The sequence below is a fragment of the Juglans regia genome, chromosome 14, assembly GCF_001411555.2.
Source record: "Juglans regia cultivar Chandler chromosome 14, Walnut 2.0, whole genome shotgun sequence".
Classification (NCBI taxonomy): domain Eukaryota; kingdom Viridiplantae; phylum Streptophyta; class Magnoliopsida; order Fagales; family Juglandaceae; genus Juglans; species Juglans regia.
In genome coordinates, this window is record NC_049914.1 from 3,619,988 (window position 1) to 3,636,791 (window position 16,804).

General features: G+C 37.4%; 3 protein-coding genes across 4 annotated transcripts in view; 2 read left to right on the top strand and 1 right to left on the bottom strand.

Moving 5' to 3' along the window:
* Positions 1 to 9,274, top strand: part of LOC109007380 (proline-, glutamic acid- and leucine-rich protein 1) — a 33,647-nt gene extending 24,373 nt beyond the window's left edge. For both annotated transcript variants that reach the window (XM_018987037.2, XM_018987038.2), the window contains exons 11-13: positions 5,984 to 6,261; positions 7,137 to 7,380; positions 8,357 to 9,274. In XM_018987037.2, coding sequence (XP_018842582.1) covers positions 5,984 to 6,261; positions 7,137 to 7,380; positions 8,357 to 9,171 — 1,337 coding nt within the window. In that variant the 3' untranslated portion in view covers positions 9,172 to 9,274. The remainder of the gene's footprint in view (positions 1 to 5,983; positions 6,262 to 7,136; positions 7,381 to 8,356) is intronic.
* Positions 9,275 to 11,270: 1,996 nt separating this feature from the next.
* Positions 11,271 to 14,475, top strand: LOC109007381 (pentatricopeptide repeat-containing protein At4g18975, chloroplastic). Its single transcript, XM_018987039.2, has 6 exons — positions 11,271 to 11,527; positions 11,613 to 11,741; positions 11,881 to 11,994; positions 12,819 to 12,962; positions 13,420 to 13,632; positions 14,125 to 14,475. The coding sequence occupies exons 1-6, from the start codon at positions 11,498 to 11,500 to the stop codon at positions 14,314 to 14,316; spliced, it is 822 nt and encodes a 273-aa protein (XP_018842584.1). The 5' UTR covers positions 11,271 to 11,497; the 3' UTR covers positions 14,317 to 14,475.
* A 556-nt stretch (positions 14,476 to 15,031) lies between these two features.
* On the bottom strand, positions 15,032 to 16,352 carry LOC109007378 (replication protein A 14 kDa subunit B-like). Its single transcript, XM_018987035.2, has 3 exons — positions 16,238 to 16,352; positions 15,599 to 15,857; positions 15,032 to 15,353 (listed from the first exon to the last, which is right to left on the bottom strand). The coding sequence occupies exons 2-3, from the start codon at positions 15,852 to 15,854 to the stop codon at positions 15,289 to 15,291; spliced, it is 321 nt and encodes a 106-aa protein (XP_018842580.1). The 5' UTR covers positions 15,855 to 15,857; positions 16,238 to 16,352; the 3' UTR covers positions 15,032 to 15,288.
* Positions 16,353 to 16,804: the final 452 nt, after the last annotated feature.

Sequence of the window (16,804 nt, forward strand, 5' to 3'; positions counted from 1 at the left end):
TGTGGGAACTCTGAATTTCTCAAGTAATAGGGCTCCGTATCAGACAAAAAGGGATGGACATAGAGTCTTTTTGGTCCAAGTATGTCAAAATTCGGATGGCAGGTTCGTGAAATTGATGGAGTTAGGCACAAATAAGGGAAAAGGAATTATTGTTATCCCTGAAGGGAGGAATGGAAGTGGATGGGAAAGGTTCGCTAGGAAAACGATGGAGATTGTCAGTTCAAATTCCTCTGTTTTTGCTCCTGGAAACATAAGTGTGCTTAACAAGGGTGCGGCTAAGAGGGACTCTAAAGGAAAATAGGTGAGTATAGCTAATCCTCAAATAGGAGGTTCTTCCTCGCAAACAGCTCCTTATTTGTCTGCATTGATGGAAGCTGTTAATACATCAAATCCAGCATGTCCTTCCAACCAAGAAGTTCTACTCGCACATGCCAAAATGATTGATGAGGGACTAGGCTTAATAATGGGCCTGGTTTCAACTAGAAAGCTAGATGAGTTAGTTGAGGAAATGGGGAGGTTGTATGGACCCAAGGCTTCTATTGGCTTCGTAGGGATGGGGTTTGTGAAAGGCCCATACAAGAAGCCCATTACTCGAAAGAAGCAATCTAGCGTTAGGCTTCAACGTTCTACTAGCCCGAGAAGAGAGTTGGGCCAGCCCAAGCCCATGGTGGCTCTGCCACCTGGTCCGTCTTCACATAGTGGGTCATTGGCGGCAGGCGTCCCTCCTGGAGGTTTCCCGGTGACAAGTTCTGCTACAGTACCCACCGCAAAAGAGACATTGGACACGACAAAATTTTTTATAGATCAGTCTAAGGTGAGAAATGCCTTGACACAGATCCTGACTTCACAGAAGTCAACAGGTTTAGGAGATCCTCCCATCAAATTTTTGACAGGTTTGGAGGTTGAGGTGACTCATTCGACAGAGTTGATAGGTGAACCTGTTGTTCAGGAAGATGCGATGGAGGTTGGAGGCTCTTCAGGGGATTCTTTGGAGTCGAGTTTTGCGCCTGGCGTGGGGGTTGTGATGTCTTCCATAGATCTCGCAACTAGGGGAAGTTGAAGAGGTTGAAGATGAATGATGTGAGGGGGCAAATGAGACTGAGCAGTCAATCTCACAGGTTCCATGTACTCAGTTTTCTGACTTGCAATTGGTGATTGGTGGAGGTGAAGGTTCTAAATCTTGCGAATCTGGAGAGTTTTTTGAATCTGATGAAGACCTTGATCCTGTTCCTTTATGCTCTATTAATCCATGCATTGAATGGCCTAGCAATTATTTTGATTGGGTGTTGAGGAAGGTGGAAGAAATTAGAAATTGTGTTGGCATTTCTTGTGAGGGATTTGAATAGCAGTTTAGAGCTTTACTTATTGCTATTGAGGCTGGACATTCTACTCTGGCCAGATCTGTTGCTAAAATGGAGAAAGAGCTAAAAAGATTGGAATGCACGATTAATTACAAATCCAGGGATGGGAATGCCTTTAGAGAAAAAAGCAAAGAGAGGGCTGTCAATGGTTTCTCATGAAGCCTAAGATCATTTCTTGGAATGTTTGGGGGCTGAATGAGTATAGAAAGCGTCTCCGAGTGAAAAATATGATTAGGCAGTGAAAGACTGAAATTATTTGTTTTCAAGAAACTAAATTGAAGGTCGTTAACCAATCGGTGGTTCATAGTTTATGGAGTTGCAATTATGTGGGTTGGGTTGAGTTAGTCTCTAATGGAGCTTCGGGAGGCATTATTGTTATGTGGGATAGGAGGGCTGTAGAAGTAGTAGATCATTACGTGGAAGAATTCTTGGTGGCTTGTCACTTTAAGAATGTGGATGATGGCGTTGAATGGGCTTTTGCTGGTGTTTATGGGCCAAATTCAGATTCTAGTAGGACTGCAGGAGTATATTGTGGAAAGAAATGGCGGGTCTTGCAGTTGGTGGGATCTTAATATTACTCGCTTTCCTTGTGAGTGAGTAGGGGACTCATCAATTACTAAAGCTATGTCTGGATTTTCAGAACTCATTTCTGAGTTGCAGCTGATTGATTTACCTATGACGGGAGGGAATTTCACGTGGTCAAATGGGAGAGAGCATGGTCCCGTTTGGACAGATTCTTGGTTTCGGTCTCTTGGGAAGCATTATTTCCGGTGTTAAGTCAAAAAAGGTTGCAAAGAATAGTTTCTGACCATTATCCTATTTTGATGGATTGTGGGGGCATTATTAGAGGGAAAAGACACTTTAAATTTGAAAATACGTGGTTGGAGGATGAAGATTTTGTTGAAAGAGTAGGAAGGTGGTGGGCCTCTTATCATTTTACTGGTACTCCTAGTTCAAAAAAGACTTGAAGAGATGGAATGCGGAGACTTTTGGCAATGTTGAAAACAATAGAAAACTTCGTATGGAATAGTTGCATAGTTTGGAGGAAAAGGAGTTGACGGGTTCAATTTTTTTTGCGGAAAAGGAGATGAAGAAAGGGGTGCTGATAGAAATTGGAACGTCAACGCTTATGGAGGAAATTTCTTGGAGGCAAAAATCTAGAATCCTATGGTTAAAGGACGGAGACAAATGCACGAAATTCTTCCATAAAATGGCAAATTCTCATCGAATAAATAATGCCATTGAAGTTCTTCATGTAGGTGATAATGTGATTTGTGACAAGGAGGAGATTGAAAATCATATTGTGAATTTTTATGAAAGCTTTTTCGGGAATAATTTGCATCGAGACCTAAGTTAGATGGGCTGGCCTTTGAAACCATTGATCATCTTATTGCAAATTGGTTAGAGAGATCCTTTTGAGGAAGATGAAGTTCTTGATGTGGTTAGAGGCATGTCTAAGGATAAGGCTCCCTTTCGGGATGGTTTTTCCATGGCATTTTTCCAAGCATGTTAGGATGTTGTGAAGGATGATATTCTGAAATTTTTTGAAGAATTTCATTCCTTCCTGAAATTTGTGAAGAGTTTTAATACAACTTTCATTGCTCTCATCCCTAAAAGGCGGGTGCCGTAGAAATGAGGGATCTTCGCCCTATTAGCTTGGTAAATGGGGTGGTATAAGATCATATCAAAGGTGTTAGCTAACTGCCTAAGTGTGGTTATGGATAAGATTATAACGAAGTCTCAAAATGCATTTGTGAGGGGAAGACAAATTCTTGATTCAATCTTAATTGCTCATGATTGTTTGGAAAGTAGAAAAAGGATGGGGCAATCTAGAATTTTAGTCAAATTGGATATGGAAAAGGCTTTTGACCATGTCAATTCGATTTTTCTACTCTACTTGCTTGGGAGATTTGGGTTTGGGGAGAAGTGGTGATCATGGATAAGGCATTGCATTTCGACGGCCAGATTTTCTATTTTGGTTGATGGCTCTCTGTTGGTTTTTTTTAATAGCTCCCGTGGTTTGAGGTAAGGAGACCTTTTATCTCTTTTCCTATTTGTCTTAGTTATGGATGCCTTGAGTCATATGATTGAAGCGGTTGTAGAAGGGGGGTTTGTGTCAGGATTCATGGTGGGTGATGTCTCACGGGGTAGCATTATTGTTTCACATTTACTCTTCGCAGATGATACTTTAATTTTCAGTGATACCAACCTGGATCATCTTCGAGCTTTAAGAGCCTTATTATTATGTTTTGAAGCTGTCTCTGGGCTTAGAATTAATTTAACTAGGTCTGAAATTGTTTCAGTGGGTACAGTTAGAAATATTTTGGATTTGGCCAAAATATGATTGAAGTGGCTGTGGAAGGGGGTTTTGTGTCGGGATTCATGGTGGGTGATGTCTCACGGGGCAGCTTTACTGTTTCACATTTACTCTTCGTAGATGATACTTTAATTTTCAGTAAAACCAACCTGGATCATCTTCGAGCTTTAAGAGCCTTATTGTTATGTTTTGAAGCTGTCTCTGGGCTTAGAATTAATTTAACTAAGTCTGAAATTGTTTCACTGAGTACAGTCAGAAATATTTTGGATTTGGCCAAAATATGATTGAAGCGGCTGCGGAAGGGGGTTAGGCTTAGAATTAATTTAACTAAGTCTGAAATTGTTCCAGTGGGTACAATTAGAAATATTTTGGATCTGGCCAATATTTTGGGATGTAAGGGAACGAAGGTAATTTTGTTCTTTATGAAATATTTTGGATTACCTCTGGGGGGCCCCTCACAAATTAGTGGGATGGAGTGATTGAGAAGATTGAGAGGAGATTAGTAGGTTGGAAAAAGTTTTATTTGTCAAAAGGGGGCAGAGTCACATTGATTAAAAGCACATTGTCTAACTTACCCACATATTTCCTCTCCCTCTTTGTTTTACCTGCGGGGGTAGCTACAAGAATTGAGAGGATTTTTCGAAATTTCTTATGGGACGGTAATGGGGAGGAAAGAAAATATCACTTGGTGAGTTGGAATAAGGTTTGTATCCCGGTGTCATGTGGAGGATTGGGCGTGCAGAATTTAAAGCTTTTCAATAAAGCTCTTCTTGGGAAGTGGCTTTGGAGGTACAACAACGAGAGTAATGCATTATGGAGACAAATTATGGATGTTAAATATGGGAGGATGTGGGGGAATTGGTGTACTAATGAAGTAAAAGGGGTGTATGGGGTGGGTTTGTGGAAGTCCATTTGGTTGGGATGGGGGGATTTTATAAAAAACATTAATTTCAAAGTGGGGAACGGGACATATTTATTTCTGGCATGATAATTGGTGCGGGGATTAAATTTGTATTTCCTAATCTTTTTAGGATTGCTAGAAACAAAGGGGCTGCAGTGGCTGACTCTTATCAGTTATCTAATAATATGTTGCATTGGAATGTGGAATTTACCAGAGCATTACAGGACTGGGAAGTGTGTGAAGCTGCTGATTTCTTTGTAAAATTATATGACACAAAGACCGATCAGAATAGGGAGGATAGGCTGCTGAGGGTGCATGATTATAATTCCAGATTCTCAGTGAGATCTTTCTACAAGGTGTTAAATAGTCATGGTGATAAAGTATACCCCTGGAAATGTATCTGGAGAGCAAGAGTGCCTTGTAAAGTTGCATTTTTTTGTTGGCTGGTGTCTCTTGAGAAAATATTAACCATGGATAATTTGAGGAAAAGAGGATTATTTGTAATTGATTGGTGTTTTATGTGTAAAAAAGATGGCTAACCATCTTTTCCTTCATTGTGAGGTCGTGACGAAGCTGTGGAACGAGATTTTTGCAGGGTAGGCATTGCTTGGGTGATGCATTTGTGTGTGGTGGACTTTTTGGCTAGCTGGCAAGGTTCAGTGGGATGTGGAGGCAGTGCAGCAGTGTGGAGGATGATACCCTTGTGTTTGTTTGGTGCTTATGGTTAAGAGAGAAATGGGGGGTGTTTTGAAGACTACGAACAAACTATGGGGGAATTCAGGGATTTTTTCTTTAGATAATAAGTTTTTGGGTGAAGAACCTTGTAAGGGATGGGAGTATTTGTAATTTTTTGCCTTAGTTCTATTTTGCTATAGCTTGTACTTAGGTGTACTCACTTGTATACATACTGTGTACTTGGGCTATGCCTATTTACTTGGAATAAATTCTATTATTACCTATAAAAAAATAATTTCTATTGATCAACATCAAAGAGAACAATGATTTTAAAATATGGACTTAGTGCTATTAATAGGAAGCTCTCTCAAAAGATGCCTATTTCTCTTCCACCATGCAGTTCACCTGGGAGTGTGTGTGTGTGTGTGTTTTAGCCTTTTGTCTTTGAGTGATTAGCATCATCCTAGTATCCTTGTTTACTTTTGATCGCAAATAAATTTGTTGGACTCCTTTTTATGTCCCTTGCATCTAATAGATCAAAAGTAAACAAGGTTGGACTCCTTTATATGTCCATTGCATCTAATATTGGCTTGGATCTTTTACTATTTTTTCATCTTGTTTTTGAGCATGGAGCTCTCTCTGGTTTTTTTTTTTTTCCCTAAAGTTGTCGTTGTTTCCATGGAAGTCTCATTTCATGTTTGTACTAATACTCAGCCATATCATGATCAGGAGTTGCCATATATCTTGCACAGGAAGTAATCAACAATGCTTTTGTTGATTTGCACCAAGTGAGTGGTTGCAAAACTTCTAGTGTTAACTCAAAGGCCTTTTCGGAAGCACTGCCGCAGCCAAGCCATAGGAAAAGGAAACATGTAACTACTACTGGATATCTTGAGGAGCAGCATGATCGTGGTGGTTTGCAAGTTGAAGCCCCAAAAAACCAGTCAATATCTCCAATTTCTGTGAGGGTGGCAGCACTTGAGGCATTAGAAGCACTTTTCACTGTGGTATGTGCATTGTGAAGAATGCTGTAGCAGGGTATTTACTATGCATTAGTATTAAGACATTGATAGTTCGTAATTCTTCCATGAAATCCCATTGATTCCCATAGCATACTAATTCTCATAACTGCACATCTCGTGTATGAAGCTCTAGTGGAAGCCATTCCCCTCCCCCCAAAAAAAAAAAAAAAAAAAGAGGTTAGTGTCTTATTTCATTTTGTAAAATAGTTTTAGTCAGTAGAAAATCTTATAGTATATGTGCATGCAATTTGATAGGCACCTTTTGGAAATTACATCCATGTAGTTAATTGTACTTTTTTCTGATATTATGTGGCATCTAGAAACTTGTATTTTAGACCTCAATAGGGCTTAATGCTTAATGGAAGAGATAGCAGATTAACTCTGTTCTTGGATTTGAAAACAAAATGGTTCCGTTCTTACCTATTTTGAGGTTCAACTTAGATTGTAGTTCTTGTTGGGAAAATGGCCTATATATTGCCTGTACATCTTCCTGTGTACTTATTTTGTGCTATGAATCATTATTACTTTTTAAAAAAATGCTATGAATCCTTATCACTTTAAAAAAAATAAGTATATAGCCTGTACGTACAGGTTACCTATCTTCATAATAAAATTGTTGTTCCTCGTAAAAGGTAATTGCTATTAATTATTTGCTGGTCCACCTTTTACTTTTTTGGCTAGAATGTCTACTAAAACATCTCCTAAGTTATGATTCGCATAAGAAATATGCAATTTGAGGTCATTTGTGTTCTGAGTATGAAGAAAGTATTTAAATCCTTGCTTGAGCACCTTGGCTCCTAAACCTTGATTCTAACCTTGAATGAATACTATTGAGTACTAAGTGTTCTAATTTTTTACAGGGTGGTGCTTTGAGATCTGAATCTTGGCGATCAAATGTCGATCTTCTTTTGATAAACACAGCAACAAGTTCTCTAGAAGGGAAATGGGCCAGTGAGGAGAAACATAGTTTCCAGCCCAATGAACCTACTTCTATTTGGGTAGATTTTCAGCTTGCAGCATTACGTGCACTTTTGGCATCTCTTCTTTCCTCAGTTCATGTCCGCCCCCCATATTTAGCCCAGGGTCTTGAACTTTTCCAGAGAGGTAATTATCTTCAAAAGTGAGCAAATTTATCATCTTTTAATCATCATCATCTTCATATCTATGGGTAATGATAATACTCGCTCTACAAACTGATTCAGAGAAATATGTTGATATGACAATTAGCTCAACCATGCTCTTCAGGATTACGATTTTCAGCAATTAAGGGTCCTGTCTTTTAGTAGTACAGATAACTGTACGGAAGGGTTGGAAAATGTCATCAAGTAAATGAGTGGATAACAGAAAAGAGTCTAGAGAGAGTGAGGTCACAGAGAGTAATTAACACATCTATGGGCACTCTCACAATTTAAACAATATAATATCTAGACCAGTGGAAGGATCATTCTTTCTCAGAAGGGAATCTTTGTCCATCTACTTGGAATCTCAAGCACCTGTGCCAACAAAACTAAGGGAATCCCAGAAGACATCAGAAGCATGCCAAATGAGTAGGAGTACTTACTCTATTATGCACTCTGCACTCTATTATCATCATTCAACTCTTATCATTTTCCTACAAGTCGTCAGTTTAGCAAACATGCCCTTGCTCGTTAAGTTTTGTAGAGCTGTGTTGGTTGCTTCTTGTATTCTAGAAATATGATTACAGAGGTCACAAGGTGGACACAGCCCCCTATAGAAGTGTGTATATTTAGCTTTATGCAGTGAGGAAGGTATTGGAAGTATATAAATTTGCTTTTGTATCCAAATGAGACAATGGTTAAAAGGAGATGCAGTGACAAGCTCAACTGCTTTCTCTTTCATACACAAAATGAGAATAATCCTCAAAGATCTAGTTCTCTTAATTGCTGAGGTTCTGAGCAAAAGCTTTATTTGATAAGATGCGTAAAGAGTAATGTAGTTTTGCTTGACAATGGTGTGCATTTGAAGTACATTGCCTGCTCTTAAAATACTTTGTTAGTGTTAAAATATGTTTAATTTTATTTACTAACCATTTGCTATAATCCATAAAAATGGTTTGTAGGCAAGCAAGAAACTGGAACAAAACTCGCAGAATTCTGTGCCCACGCACTTTTAGCCTTGGAGGTGCTTATACACCCCCGAGCCCTTCCACTTATGGGTTCTTCCCCTGTCACTTGTAACTCCTTCGAAGGAGTTAACCATAAATTTTCTGAAAATATGTATTCCGGTAGCCTGAAGCACAGTGGACCATTTGCAAGTGGCATACAGGGGATAAAAGACAATATTCCCGATTCGGATGATGATGACCTGTATGACAGCTGGCTGGAGAATGGCAAAGAAACTGATGCTTTGGACAGCGTCCCATGTAAGAGTATGAGGTATGATGAAGATCCTTCAGAAGCTTTAGGGGTTAGTGGTGAAGAAAACCTTTACGTGGATAATTCCTCTGGTGCAACAATTCCAGAGAAAAGGTGGCAGAAGCTAGCAGCATCTGGTGTAGATGGGATGAGAGGCAACAATGATGAAATTATGGTTGAGGCAGGCCAATTCGAAGAAAATGTAGCACGAGTTGAGGAACCTGTGTCTTCCAAAGATGCCACTGCTCCTGCTTCAATTGAGGGTTCTTTGGGCTCAGGGATAATACCTGGGAGATTTGGCTCAGGCAGTGGTGCATCAGCAGATCATGTAGGCAATGTATCTGCATCTAGCAATGATAACTTGGTGGCTAAAGGTGATGGATTTGCAACCACCGGTATGAATTCTTCTACTACAACAATTTCGGAGGAAATTGCTGGAGATGAATTTAATATGGATGGGGGAGATCCCTTCCCTGAAATTTTAGACGTGGAACCAGATTCTGATGAAGAACAATATTAGGGTTTTGATGATGTTTTTATGATACGAGTGTAGAGTAAGAGGCGATGGCTTATGTCATGTGCAAGGATCCAGATTGTAAGTCAATCCACATGTTTTCTTTATCCATGGACTTTGTAATTTTTTCAATTAAGTACTAATTACCTAGAAAATGATTTTTCCTAAAAACTAATAGATGATGACTAATTCTCATCCTATCATAACATGTCATGTAATTGAAATCATCATGTGCTCCTATGTTACACACGGCATGCATGCAAGCTCGTATGAACATTAGGCAACGCTAGCTCCTACAAATCACAGCAAACATATCTTTCTTGATCAACAACTGCATGCGATTTTAGCAATTCTTCTGAGTATTCATTCACCTTCAAGAAAATGGCAGCAGATCAAGCTTTTCTCCTTAGCTTTGGGGGGCCAGGCTGTGAAAGGGGTTGGACTCATGTTGCGTGGTGCCAACAACGAGCTTGAAAAGCTCATGAACACAGTTTCAACAATTGAAGCTGTGCTTCAGGATGCGGAGGAACGGCATGCTGGAAGTGATCATGGGCGTAATTAGAGATTGGCTCGAAAGTTTTTTTTTTTTTTTATAATTATTATCAGTAAATAAGAATTTTATTAAAAATATGCAAAGTCAAGTACAAGAGACTTGTACAAGAATCACACCTATGCATGACTCTCTAATAGGGGTTTATATTTGGAGTTTTCTTTCAATACATTCTCCATCAGATTTTCCATTTTAAGGAAAATACGTGAACAGTATCTCCCAATATTTGGAAAGTTACTATTCATCCTGTTAATTACTTTTTATATATATTTTATAGAGAGTAGTTAAAGATGTAGAAATAAAATAGTAGAAATAATAATAAAGAGAATAGAAAAAAATTATTTTAATAGAATAGATAAATGATAAGGAATCAGATGTACGATATTTTTTAAAGATGAGTAAAATTTAAGAGAAAATTATAAGAAGTGTAATTTCTAACTAAAATTTAGAGAAAATTATAGGGAATCAAATAGGAATGCTTTAAGAGCATTGGATTATGTATCTGCATATGTATCTACATATTTGTATAATATGACATTAAATTAGACTGTATTAGATTATGTATATCCAAAAATTTGCATATTATGAACAATGTTTATATAAATTTGAAGATGCATTGTTAACTCCCTATATCTTATTTTACTATTTTTTTCTCTCCTCCCCCTCTCTCTCGACACCAATGGAAATTGTAACACACATGATGGGTAGTGTTTGGATTACTGAAAAATGTGAGAGAAAATATAAAGAAAATTGTCAAATTCAACGTTGACCTAGCCTCTCCAATAAAAGAGAGGTTGAGAGCAAAATAGAAAACAATTGTATTCAGATTTTGGATATCATTACAAGTTCTTCATTCTACTACATATACGACTTCTGTGTTCGACTATTGGGCCATACTCCAACGATAAATATAAAGTCATAATTACAATTATAACTAACAATAAATGGGCCATGACCCGAGTCAACAAAATTCATACAAATAAAAGAGATAATGACTTTCGGCTATCGGTTGAGCCCAACTACTAGACTCTTATTACTCAATTCAAGCCTACTATGACTTTAGTCTTTCCCATCTCTATTGCATACGCGTGACACAAACAAACCCTCTCTGAAAACATTTTTTTCTCTTTGCTCTTTCTCTCTATCAACACCAACAAAAAGAAATCTAAAAGAAAAAAATAAATTTAGAAAAAAAATAAATCATAATTGACTAAAAATGCATAATTCAATATTAGAATTTTTTTTATATGCAAAATTAATTTTAAAAAAAATTATGATTTTAAATATGCATACAGAGTTTCTAATGTAATGGAGATCAGAGACCGAGACCTCAGTTTTGATGTCCTCTGCTCTGTATTGCTTTGGATTTGATTTTGAGGAGAGAGAGAGCGCTTGAGATTGATGGGGGAGAAAGGTTTGACCGACGGGCGTCAGAGATTTCCGTATGTTTTTCATTTGCTTTGCTGTCGTTGCGTTCACATTAGCAAAATTAAACAACTAACGTGACCGTGTTTCATTGGAGGGTGTAAATGCTAGTTTTACACCGGGTCCGGCCCGAAGAGGCTCTCTTCCAATAGATGCGAAGTGTAAAACCCTTCCAATCGCCAGCCCTTTACTTCTACTCCAGTCGCTGGTGTTGATGACTTCATAGAGTTCAAGGCAGGGGTTTAACATCCCATTCCAATTTTCTAACACCGCGGCTCTTTCTCTCGGCGCTGGTATCTTTTTCAGCGTGAGTGAGTGAGTAATAATTCTTTTTGGGGTTTCTGAATCTTCACTACCATGTTTAGATCACCTACAATGTCTTTTCTGGTGAGTTTTTCCGCTTCTCTCTCTCTCTCTCTCTCTGCTGTTTTTGCTACACCCGATGAGTTATTCTATTGCATGCACCGTATAGGTTCGCCGGTTAACTCAGCTTGGAGAGGTACGGGTCCGATATTTTAACAGTTCCAATTACAGCAACATGTCGTTTCCATCTCAGAAATCTCACCCAGGCCCTACAGCAACTACTGAGACATCATTTCAGGTATCTAAAAAATTTCAATAAATTGTTGTGATTATTTTGGGTACCTTTCCAATAATTCGATGGGTATTTTCTCTGTTTTCTTTTGTGAAGAAGTAATGGGTTTGATAGTTGATTGGTTCAGTTGAATTGCAATTTCTAGGATGAATGCAATGGCCAACCTATGCGTCCGGAGAAGAATGCCGGGGACGTGCAAGAGAGTCGAATTGGGGAGAATGTTTCAAGGAAGGATAAAGTCAATTTTCTTGTGAATACAGTAAGTACAATCCTGGTGAAGTTCTTTTCTTTATGTAAAATTAATGGCTGTATCTTTGAGTCTCAACCAGCTTTTATCAGTAGGATAAAGTAATGTGAAACGTCTTGTAAAGCACATTAGAGACAAGCAGTTCCTCTATACATTTTCGTTTGTGTCACACTTGTGATAAATTGAAGGGACGGGTTGTAAGGAATTGCCACTATGATCCTAGCAAGAACTCCCTTAACCCTTATGCTAGTGCAATTCATTTAGAGTCTCTATGTTGTATACAAAGGCATTGGAATATTGTTTAGGCTTTTCATTTGTATGTTCTGCTGTTTGGTGAGTGGCTTTTATCTCCCAACTATTACGTTTCAGTGTTATTTGGACATAACAGAAAATCTGATGTTGGATCTTCTTTTTACTTCTACCTTCTATTATCTCTTTTCCTTTATTTTTTTTTATTTTTTGTGTTTATCCTAATATAATACGTCGTATGAATAGGTTTGTTCATTTACATGGAATGTATGTTCTTTATAAATGTCTCAAAATGCTCCAATCTATCACTAAATTGTTGCGGAACTACACTGCTCCTTCAACTTTGTGCAATTATAAATTTTTTACATGCTAGTTTTTAAGATGATGTTTAGTAGAAATTCCTCAATGGATGCTTACCAGTACTTTCTCCTCTTTGCCATTATGGTATGTTAGATTCTCCCTCTGTCCCAAATTATTCGTGGTGGTTTGTACTGGCACAAATATTAATCAAAAGATTAAGGCATAGAGGTCTTCCTATATATCCGTTACAAGGTCTATTTACATGATTAATAACCATGATGTTGCAGCTTCTTGATATCAAGGATAGTAAGGAAGCTGTTTATGGTGCGTTAGATGCATGGGTTGCATGGGAGCAAAACTTTCCTATTGTATCAATCAAGAGGGCATTGCTTGCTCTTGAAAAGGAACAGCAGTGGCATAAAGTTGTTCAGGTATGAGCAGTTCACTGTCTCTTTTGTGTATTTGTGTGTTTTGTGTGTGAGAACGTGATCTGTTAGATGCTGATGAAACCCAAAGATGAAAATATGCATTTTTATTGAAGATAAGGAAAAGAGATATAATACAAAGAACATGAAGGAGAGAGGAATCTAATTAAATAAATGTCAAGACAACTACAGGACTGAGGTGGAAAGAAGTCTTCGTCCAATTAAGAATTTACATTTTTGACATCCTCTCCTTGTGATTATGTCTTAAATTTAGTCTTATTACTAATTAGCAAGTATTTTATTTATACATTTAGTCGTATTAGTCTGATATATCTTTATGCTGAGTCATATTAAGAGGGTCATTTAGGGTCCTCCCTTTCAGCAACCTGTTTTCTGTTCTATTATTCTATTGGCAATGAGTATTTGTAGCTATAAGTCATAATCCTTTGTTAATCTCTGCTAGGTAATTAAATGGATGCTAAGCAAGGGGCAGGGAACTACAATGGGAACATACGGGCAACTCATACGGGCTTTAGATATGGACCACAGAGCAGAAGAAGCGCACAAGATTTGGGAGCGGAAAATTGGGATGGATCTACATTCAGTTCCTTGGCAGTTGTGCAGACAAATGATATCTATATACTATCGAAACAACATGCTGAAGAGTCTTGTAAAGGTAAGCTTCTTGTCTGCTTTCAGTTTTTTACTTTCTTAGATGTGAGAAGAGATGATAAGTTATCATTTTACTTATATAAATTTGACATTCATCAAATGATTTGGATTCCATTTTTCTTTAATTCCTTCCCCCTTCCTTTTTCCTCTCTTCTTCTCAACTTCTATACCTATAAAAGTCATAATTGTTGCACATGTTGATGCATCTACTCTCAATTTCACTGCCATTTAATAAAAAACAACCAACCACCATAAGCCTAAATGAAAGCTATCATGTGTACTTAGCGAACTTAAGTTGATTTTGGAGTAGTTTTTTAGTTTCTTCTATTAAGTAAAATATTAAGAATTACCAATCCATGTGATTTGGGGGCGGTGTTACATGGGTCCGATGAGACATATCATGTTTATTGTTTGCACCTAAGGTTCCTCATCAAGAAAAAAAAAAAAGGCAGAACACTTAAGACTAATGTATTGATTTCATGCTTTCATGAGAAAGCTCTTCAAGGACTTGGAAGCTTTTGATCGGAAACCTCCAGAGAAGTCAATAGTGCAGAGAGTGGCAGATGCATATGAGATGTTGGGCTTACTTGAAGAAAAAGAGAGGGTGCTGGAGAAGTACAATGACCTTTTCACTGGAAATGAGTCCGAGAAACATAAGAAAGCTCCATCTAAGAGAAAGAAGAAATGAGGCTAACGCCTCATATGTCATGTTTAATGATAATTTATCAGTTCATTTCTTATGACATTGAAACTCTACAGTCTACTGTATAAATTTTTTGAGAACTGACAAAATGAAAACAAATTTTACAAATCGACGAAATGAAATGTTTAATCATGTTTTAAGGTAGTTGGTTCTTTAGCATTTGTTGATGTACATAGTTTTGCTGCTAAATGTGCACATGTTAAAGGCCTCTCCAATCCAAAAGCATGAGCCATTATGTTCCATGCTGACCGCATATATATATATATATGTATGTATTGCTAATATCTTTTGTATGGTGATTCAATGATTCCGGGTGCCATTAAAAGTTGAATCAATCATAGATAAATACTCATCATATGGAAGACCTTCCCAAAATTGTTTGTAGAAACGGTGTCCATATGAAGCTACTTGCAGTCACAACACTTCTACTTCCATTGGCATCCACCACGAACTTTTCAACTCAGGCCCTTTCTCCCATGAACTTTTAAGCGGAGATAATCGAAAATTACTACAATTGCAACTGCTTTAGTTCCAAAATTGCTTCAATTTGTAGTACTTAAGATTTGGTAAGTTTTATCGGCCATAGATACATTGAGCAGAAATTTGGCCACCGTGTTCTTACCAGGGCATCCAATTCCGACAAAAGGAATAAAGGGGATGACTTTTTCTACCCGATCAGTTCAGAGAGAGACGTTCCATATCATTTCCAAGTACTTTCTTCAATTTTCAATCAGATGATTTTGTTCTAGAATCAAACACTTTTCATAGTAGGACTAGGAGGTTGCTGAAATATAGTAAATAGAGACTGGTAAAACAGTTACACTAGATTAGTAGGATACAAGATCTGAACCTATGTTCTTGAGAGTATTCGCACCCATAAGCATATATCTTGGTAGTCTTTTTGTCAATCTTGAAACGCTAAACATTCCCATCTGTTTTAGCTGAAGGATGCCTCAGCTACATAAATAAACCTATAAACTCCCCGTTTGCAAGTTGGCATAGCTGATTGTACGATTGGGTGTCTGCAAAAGAGGTTCCAACATTTAGAAATGTAATTCCGGTTTCAAACATATAGCAATTTAGTACATATTTGAGAATACCAAATGGGAATGAAAAAACCGTTAAAATTTTGGAATTTTGGAACTCAATGGAGCTTAAACCCAACAGATTTTGCTAATCCAGTTTAAATCTCAGTGGACGCTATACAACTATGAGTACGTGATTGATGGAATGAGCACTCTAGTTTTAATCGGTGGGAAATTCATACCAAATGTGTGGCCAAAGTTGGTCCATATTTCAGCACGAATGGACTGTTCACTCTCAGCAATACCAATCACCTCAACATGACTCATAGGAGAGACATCCGGCAGTCCTTTTATAATCAATTGACGTTCGTCTGTAGATTTTCCTGTCGTGATTTCACCATCAGATTGAATAACTTGAACCACTGTCCGAACCTTCCTTCCTACATACATGCGCAACAACTCTGCGTTGACGAGAACTGCAGGGTTTGATGTATCCATATCCTGAAAAGTGACCACCACAGTAAATGGACATCACATCTGTAGGTTTGAATTGGTAGTAATCATACTTCAAAGTTCCAAAAGGAATCGTCGGACTGAGCAATTAACTAGAAGAACAGGTTAGCGACATGATTGGGGGAAAAGATCAGGTCTAAATAGTGAATACAAACCAGATCTCAAGATAAATAAAACTGGTTAGTTACTCATGCTTAAGAGGCTAATCATCAAACAGGTCTGCTGCACATAGTGAGAGGATGAGGGGTCGATTCCGATCCCAGTTAAGTACCGAAAGAATAATTCACCAGAATAACGCACAACCTATTTGTTTCTTAAGAGGGACAAATTCACTAAACAGAAAAACTACAGATAAATCAGCAACATACCTTTTAACTTTAAGAGATTCACCCCGAACAATGGGAATACCACCCAGAATTTTATTTATACGAACCTTGGTAAAGCGGGAACCCTAGAGGTGTTCCAAACTGAAGGGTATATTATGGCGGGAATTTTTTATGCGTCCATTATTGTAACGAAAAAGTTAAAAAAACTCTTATTTAAAATTAAACCGAGCGAGAGAAGATAAGAATTTTGTAAAAAGTATTGAAATAGTTTGTCAATAATAATAAGATAATTTGAGTTAATGTTTTATGGGATTTTGAAAAATGAGAAAAAGTTAAATAAAACATATTATAAAATTAAAATATTGTTAGAATATAATTTTTGTTTGAAAATTTAAAAAAATTAAATTACTTTTTATTTTTTGTTAAAAGTTTAGAAAATTTGTAATTATTAATTTAAAAATATTTGTGTTTGGGTGATGTTTGAAAAAGATATAAGATAAAATAAAGTAAGATAAGATGAGAACTTTAATATGTGATGAGAATTTTAGAATGAAACAAGCAATTGGCGTGAAACTATTCATTCGATTTCGAAAAAAACACTTTAGTCAA